Source organism: Anthonomus grandis, chromosome 10, assembly GCF_022605725.1.
Source record: "Anthonomus grandis grandis chromosome 10, icAntGran1.3, whole genome shotgun sequence".
NCBI classification, from domain to species: domain Eukaryota; kingdom Metazoa; phylum Arthropoda; class Insecta; order Coleoptera; family Curculionidae; genus Anthonomus; species Anthonomus grandis.
The window spans coordinates 21,239,809-21,248,342 of record NC_065555.1 but is presented as its reverse complement, the minus strand read 5'-3'; the positions used below and the strand labels follow the sequence as shown (position 1 = coordinate 21,248,342).

The 8,534-nt window shown below is 30.4% G+C and overlaps 1 protein-coding gene and 1 long non-coding RNA gene across 3 annotated transcripts in view; one reads left to right on the top strand and one right to left on the bottom strand.

Moving 5' to 3' along the window:
- Positions 1 to 2,539: 2,539 nt before the first annotated feature.
- Positions 2,540 to 8,534, bottom strand: part of LOC126741027 (uncharacterized) — a 46,612-nt gene continuing 40,617 nt past the window's right edge. For both annotated transcript variants that reach the window (XM_050447293.1, XM_050447292.1), the window contains exon 4: positions 2,540 to 4,679. In XM_050447293.1, coding sequence (XP_050303250.1) covers positions 4,530 to 4,679 — 150 coding nt within the window. In that variant the 3' untranslated portion in view covers positions 2,540 to 4,529. The remainder of the gene's footprint in view (positions 4,680 to 8,534) is intronic.
- Positions 6,863 to 8,534, top strand: part of LOC126741030 (uncharacterized) — a 28,590-nt gene continuing 26,918 nt past the window's right edge. The window contains exon 1 of the long non-coding RNA XR_007662089.1: positions 6,863 to 7,138. This is a non-coding gene — a long non-coding RNA (uncharacterized LOC126741030). The remainder of the gene's footprint in view (positions 7,139 to 8,534) is intronic.

Here is an 8,534-nt window from a genome sequence, read left to right as displayed (position 1 = left end):
CTTTCCTTTTTATTCTGCCTTTAATCCTTTTTTTACAGGCATATTGTACTATAAGGAACCCCTGTTAAAAACGCTGTTTTTTGCAAAGCACTACAATCATTTGTGAACTGAGGATCATTCCTTAGATTGTTATAGATATTTAGATAAATTTTTTTGGCGTCTGTACTTAAACAATTACGTTTTAAAACTGCTTAATTTTCCTCTGTAGCTTCTACTTCCCTTGTTTCTTTTTGCTTCCTCAACACTAGAAAATGAACTATCAGAACTATGTAAGTCTAAATCACTGTCCAGATCACTCTTATTGTTTTCATCACAAATGTTATTGTCTTTCTTGTGCGCCCACGGTCTCCATAAGCCCGCACAAACACTTTCCTCTTCATTTGCCAAATTTTCCTGCCTATTTTCCCAGGGTCGAAACATTTTAAGGTCTTTAGGTATAATACCAAAACAAATCTACAAACACAAATAAAAAAAAACACACTTCCTCACAGTAAAAACTGCAAAAAATTTAGACGAATACAGGCCAAATTCTAAATTCTTTACTTTCATAAACGTGTAAAAAGCAAAACCGGCAAAACCCATCAAATAACAATAACCTCGCATGACCCTCCTCCCAACTATTAAAGATGATAGACCCATCCAACAACTATTTTAAAGGCGATAGACCCATGCTTAAAGATCTCTTTAAAAACACGTCGAAAGTAATACGGAAACAGCCCAAAAATTTATTTGGGTACGGCCCCGTAATTCTCAAAATCAGTGGGATAGAGAGATAGAATTCTACACAATCACTTGCACAGCCTAAAGTAGGAATCGCCAGAACGCAGGTGTTTTATCTTTGTTTAATAGACTGGCTAAAAAGAGGTCTGTGAGTGCTGGAGGTGTCTAAAATATTTTGTAAGATGCTTGGATTTTAGTCCGCGGTCAATTTTTTGATATTATTTTCTTGTGATATTATTTTCTTTCTAAAAATTGACAGTTTCGAAAGAAAAATAAAAAAATAGTATAAAACATGGGGTTTTACGTATATTTAAAATGATTTCATAGATAAACAATATAAAATTTTGCCATTTAAACATGTATATCATGCGACAATAAATATGACATTAAAAGTTTAATCTTTACTTAAAAAATGCTCTGAAACAAATTATATTAGGTAACATATTACTCATAGTTCATATCTTTTGCCTTTGAAGTGTTTGTACCGTTTGTAAGTTTTTTCCATTGTGATTACTGTTGATTCTTGAGGAAAGGAATGAATTTTAAAATTGAAAAATTTTGAATTTAAATTCAGCATTTATAATCCCCTGTGTCCACCAAGTAGGCAAGAATGTGTTTTCTGCAAAGTCAGAATGGACCCTCCTTTAAAGGTTGTATGTATTTTCCAGGAATGACATAAGGTTATCTTTTGTAAAGATTTTTGAAGTTTGAAATAAAACAGATTATTTGCTTTGCAACAACTTTCTGTTGCATCCAACTATTCTCTTAGCAAAATTATTTTTAGCGGTCGCTTTTTAACATGGTCAATTGCCACTTTACTTTGTGGTCTGGTATTCCCTGTTCAATTGCGAATAATTTTCACGTTTAGGTTCCTTGATACAGGCGATTGCCTATTTTCTCCTTCAATTAAGCAAATCGTTAATTTTTATCTATTTTATTGAAGCATTTCAGCCCGTATTTATCTTCACAAAGAGATCTTATATTTCTAGCTTTTACACTTTTTTGTGATTTAGTAGCTTATGAAGTATTACTAAGTTAGCTTCGTAATTTCCTAGCTTTATTGCATAACCACGATTCCTGTTACTATTCGTTTCTTTTTTATGGTAAGTAATTTGGGTTTTTGCCGGCTGATTGGGTATCTGCTAGGTGAGTATACGCCACTGAGGGTTTTCTACTAGATGGTCTGATACTTTCTGCTATTTATATGGTATGCTCTACAGTCTACACCATTTGACTTTGATAAGGACCCACTGCAACTGGACTGGCCAGTTCCATGGCTTTTACGATTACGATGAACAAGTAATGCTCGAGCTGGAAGTATTACTTGAACCAGAAAATGATGAATCAGAACTAAGGGATAATCGTCATTACCGCCAACTAAATCCATTTGGTCTTCGCCTTTCAGTTCTGATAGTGAAAATCCTAAACATAGACAGAAGGATATACTAGGCCTATTATAATTATATTTATTTGTTACTGTATCAGAGTTTGTATTATCATTTGTTTTTTTTCTTAGGTCACTACATTTCAGATGTATTGGTTTTTCTCTGCTCTGTTAAAGAAACACTGTCATAGCTAAAATAAGAAAACCTATTATTCAGGCATCCATTTATTTAATACCAACTTTAATTATTACCAACTAACCTGAATTCGATGCTCTGGTTTACTTTGTGTCCCGAAATATAATTGCATGCACGTCCGTGAGCTCGAAGAACGTTGCATATTAGGAGAGCTACACAGAGTTTGTTGCGAAAAAAATATATAATTAAAAATCACTGAAAGAAAAACAAATTGTCACTATTAAGAAAATAACACTCAATTATTCTCAAAAATGTTTTAATTAGAAAAACTAACATTAGTGAATTTTAACATCGCATATGCAACGAAATGTAACAGTCTGCACTAGACAAAATTATTTATATCGTTAACAATTCAAGAGAATAGTCACAAAGCAAAGTGTGACACACCTAGATTCCACATGTACTCTGTTATAAAGAAAAAGGGACACGTGTCTAAATTAAGACGTGTTAAAATTAAATGGCTTATTAAACATTTTCACAAGAATTGCTAATAAATATGTATCACAAGTAGAAAATTATATACAAAATTTATATGAATTTTGTCAACAATTAGCACAACTTAAAATAAAATGATAAAGGTTTTTTAAGTACGCTAGCATTTATTGTAGATTTTACACTGAAAAATTAAGGTAGAGCCTCTAAAGTTTGATTACAATTAATTTAAAACATAGATATATAAAAACGGGAGATATAACATTACATTCATAAATTCGCCTTGTTAACGATCAGAGACAGAAAAGCTCCAATATCTAACATAAGAAAGACGAAGATAAAAGAAACATCAATCGTTCAACAACGCATCGCGCTGTCACGTGTCGCCTATTATTTCAATCGACCAGTGGCGTAACTTGGCTTTAAATAAAACTAAATAATAGTTAAAAAATTGAAAAATTATTTAGAAAGGCTGCTTTATTAAAAGAAGGTTACTTTCTTACCTCTATACATAATATAAAAATAAAAAAAAATATATCAATTTTTTTCATATTATTAAAATATTCATTAATTAAAATTTGTAATTATATTTAAAAAAACATAGGGAATAAAGCTGCTTGTAGAGTTTTTCAGTTTTCTGGTATTGATATTGAAAAAATATTGTGTGAAATAAAACATACAACTCTCGGACAACAGAGTACAGCGTTGTCGGACTGTTTTCTGTAAATTGAAAATAAATAGTCGTGCGAGACTCACATGTTAGTAGAAATCGGTAAATCAGCGGAGCTATGGGCCTATGGCATCGTTGCTTAGTAAAAGTCATGATTTTTGGATTGCTTGAAAATGTAAACGGTTTTATCTCCCATTTATATATATATATTTAAATAGAAATATCTATATGATCATATATCTATGATTTAAATAGATTTCCACATATTCAAAGAATGCTATTTTAAAGAGATATGTGCTATCCAGATAATGTTAATAATTATTATTAATTCGCTAATAAAAACTGCAAAGAAAAAGAAATATTGTCCGAAATATTTTGACCTGAGTTATTTATTTTATTGGGTATTACGTCACTTATAGTAAAAATCAATTTAGAAAATACTATTTCACACGCTTAAAAATTGAAAAGAAGAAGAAAATAGACTTATTCACATTTTTAAAAGAAATATGGACTTAAATATTTAACGATACCTTTCGTTATATTTAATTTAATTTCAATAATTAACTTGACGTATAATATATTTTTATATACCCAGGAGCTGAGTAATGTAAAAAATCTATTATACCTCAAGTAAATTATTGTATTTAAAATGACAGGTATCGTTAAAGATTTAAGTTCATACTTCGTTTAACTAGGTGAATAAGTCTATTTTCTTCTTCTTTTCAATTTTTGAGCGTTAGAGATAATATTGATTTTTACTGACGTTTTAAGTGACGTAATACCCAATAAAATACACTTTTAATTCGTCAAAACAATACAGATTCTACTTATATTTTGCTGTATTAATGAAATAAAACCACTTTTTGTAATTTATTGAAAAAAATGCATATCAGGGGGATTAAAGTGAAAATAATAATAATAAATTAACTAAAGATTTTTTGATTTATAAATCAACGTTAGAATTAAGTTGCCCACGATTTATTTGTGGTTGCAAATACTTAGTCCATTCGTAATTATTTTAAACACTTTGGTCCCGCCCTCTTACAAAGTCTTGACATTTCAATGACAATGGTTGCTTTATTATTTAATGATGGTGCATTTTTATGGCATTTGTTTGTTTTACAAGACTAATAAATTACATTGCTAGCATTTTTTGCACAAGATGAAGACATAGCTTCCTCTAGATTACTATCTAGTTTATGGTAATTAGCTGAATTTGGTCTTCTAGCTCGTCCAATTTTCTTGCTTCTTTTTCCTTCCAAAATAAGAGCAAGAATCTAAAAATGCAAATATTTGTTAAGAATCAGGTATATATAGATAATTTGATATTAAAGATAATTTTGGAAATATAATTTACTTAAGCTCTAAAAATTATTTTTGAGGGCCAATTCGATGTCACATATTCTTATATTGTCTATACTGTTATACTGTTTTTTTATAGTCTAGGTAATTAAGAGTGTCAAGTTAATTAAGCGTTTTAACCAAAAGTTAAAAAATAAAAGTATGTTCTTTTGACAAACAAAGCATAAAAAAAACGTCAAATGCAACTTTAGCGAATTTAGAGAAAATCTTAATAAAATATAATTCATGTTTGTGTCATTTTTTTTCCAATAATTATACGTCTATTAACAAAAAGCCATATATTTTTCCTACTGGGCATGCCCAAGGCGAAGTCATCGCTATGTTCAATTTGGTACAGGAATGTAGATCACTTACTCCCGACCAGAGCAAGGTGGTCAAGCCGATTTAAATTTTACACACGACGTTATTTTACCTAACGGTATCCAGAATAATTATTTGAAATTACTATTGTGAGAGATTTAAAGTAATGAGGAAAAGCTGTACTGCCAATACTGGACATCAGAAGCAATCCTGACCAGGGTAAGTCCCAATTTTTGGTTACAATATATGATATTCCTTTTTTCCTTATAGTTCTATGTAATAATTCCTTTCATACAGTTCATAAACACGCATAGACATACCAATGACCTTTCTCACCGAATTTATATTGTACCAGTATTCAAAAACTCCATATTTCATTTAATTGTTAAAAAAAAGTCATTTCGCATTTACATCGCAGATTAGGATTTTTAGCATTTTTGATAAAATATATACAGGGTGATTGATGGTAACTTAGACGTTTATGGAGAACGTAAAATAATTTTTTTAAAAAAATAAGCATCATGGGTTTTAGCCAGTGACCTAGCCATTAAAAATATTTTTAGCGATGCAGCGTTGCTACATATACCAAAAAGTAGTAGCAACTTTGTTATTTTAAAGTTTTGGAAATCCTGGCAATAAATAAAGCCATCAAATCACCGGTTTATACTTGTATTAATGAGCAAACTCAATTTGAGAACAACACTTTCTTTAATTCCTTGGGCCCTAACAGTAACACTGACATTTGATTTGATCTGACTCATTAACACACTTTTATTTGTTCACACCTTATAACACTACAGTCCGATGGTTCTCTCTCACTCGCTCCCAGTACTCAGTTGAAATCTGCTAATCTCATATTATTCAATTTTATTATAATTTTAACTGTTCACTAGATGTCGTGCAATGTACTATTCAAGTATTGTTTATTATTGTTTAGAATTTGTGTATGTGTTAAGTAACCCAGTAAGTATTTTACAATTTTCATAATGTTATCTGTATTTTTTATGTCACACTGTGACAAAATTATAGCACGACCATGTCGAAAGTTCAACGAAATGTACCCTAATTTACAAAAAATGGATTAAAGAAAGTTTGTGCGAATACAAAATACCTTTATAAATTTTTTTTCATAATTTAAGAATGATTTAATTAGTTATCCTAAGATTATAAGTAATTTACAATAAATTTTCAAAATTATTGCCATTGACTTCTAAGCACCTCAAAATCCAGCGTTCTACAGGGTGTCCCATTTTCATGCGATTTATGAGGTATCTCGCTTATGCGTGGAGATAGAAACTTTTTCGCTTTTTAGGTTTTCGCGGCAGTTTGCTACTTTTTTGTGAAACTTAATATGCCGCTGTCAAAACTTTGACAAGTGTCATAGTTTTTAATCTACAGGGTCTTTTTAAAAATTTTAGATTTTCAAACACTCCTCGTATCTTTGTTACTGTATAACATATTGAAAAAGTAAAAAATGATTTTGCTAAGTTATTTTCCTTAGAATTTGATTCCGGCATCCACTTTATTGTAAGGTTTTTTATTTTTGAGAAAAAAAAATAGTTTTTTTTAAATGGAACACCCTGTATATTTATAGACCCTTAAGTTGGTCGTATTTTATTCTTTTAAAAAATATATAACACTATGCACTTTTTTTCAAAAATAAGCAAATAACGCATAAGCAAATAAGTTTAAATACAAATTTGGATATAAGAGTAGTAGATCATGAATTAATAATAAAATTTTTAAAAAGTAAGTGCTTATAATCGTATATTTGTATCGTAATATTTCAAAACCTTTAAATACTTTTCTAGTTGGCTGTTGCGAAGGGCCAAACAAAATACTAGTTTTTAATAATCGGTAACCGGGGAGATGATTGACACTTCAATCAATAATTTAAACTTTCTGTCGCAAGACTCGAAATTATAAAAAAAATATAAATTTGTGTTTATCAATTTTTAAGCAATAAAATAATGGCTATGCAAAATAGATTTGAAAATCGTTATAAGTATATGATTTCTTGCTATATCCAATGTAATGACAACGCGGATGAAGCAGCTGAACTTTACTTCCAGAAGTAAGATTTTATTTTTTAATTTAGAAATTCGTGAAGTAATTCTAGTTCTATTATTTTTTATAATATAGATATCCAGAAGGCCTCAGCCTAATACAAGATTATTTAACCAAATTAAAAACAATTTAATACAATATGATTATTATATACGTTATTATGCACGTTAATAGTGTATATAATTATAATATATATATAATATAACTGTGCATCATATATATATGATGCACAGTTATATTATATATATAACTATGGATCATATATATATATGCTCGTCGCTGGGTTTTCCGGATCATATATATGTATATATGATCCGGAAAACCCAGCGACGAGCTCCAGCGCGCATTGCGAGCTGTGACAAACTGGCTGGATGAACATTTTCCCAATCAATGGATCAGGACACCTGTTCGGTGGCCACCTAGGTCTCCTAACCTTTCGATTTTGGATTTTTTGTATGGGGCTATAAAATGGATCCCGGAATCAAATTCTACGGAAAAAAATCCTATCAAAACCATTTTTTAGCCAACAAAGTTTTGACAACGGCATATTAAGTTTCACAAAAAAGTAGCAAACTGTCGCGAAAACCCCAAATTTCTATCTCCACGCATAAGCGAGTTACCCCATAAAACGTATGAAAATGGGACACTCTGTTCAGCATGTGTTGTCGCTACTTGTATTTCAGAAGGATCTTGTTGACCAATGCAATTGATAAGTCGTTGACGTAGTTCCTGTTTACTGTTTACCGGTGTCTTGTACACCATTTGCTTCAAATTACCCCAAAAGTATAAATCAAGTGGTGCATTTTCTCTCTACATCTGTCAGCGAAAATAGGGACATGGATTAAAAGGGCAAATTTCAGCTTTTAAATAGAAAGCTAAGGGCTATTGCAGCCTGGTACCTAAAATACTAATCTACAACAAACACAAGTCACAACCTTAGGTATAGGTGTAATACAAATTTGTAAATCTAGGAAGTAATGCAAGTTCAGACATAGATAATAACATTTGTATAATAGTAACAACTAAACCTAACCCTTGCTACTAAATATTTAATTGACTATAAGCAATAGTGTACAAAAATATAAAGTTATATAGGCTTAACACAATATTAGAATAAAGTAGGTATAAGCCTTTTCCTTGTATTATTTCGAAAAGCATTTATAGATGGCGAGAGGTCCGGTATATGTTTATTCACACAAGTTGCGATATTATAGGAAAAGCTGCGTTTAGAAATTTCTTTGCGATGGTCGTGGATTAAAACTAAATTTTTCTTGAAATCCCATTTCCTTAACCGCATGTGGATTTTGATTACCCAAAAATGTTGATTTCTTCTATTAAAAATACCTTCTCTAGAAAAGTTTGCTTCATCTGTCCATATTATTTTTTTAAAAAGTGTCTCACAA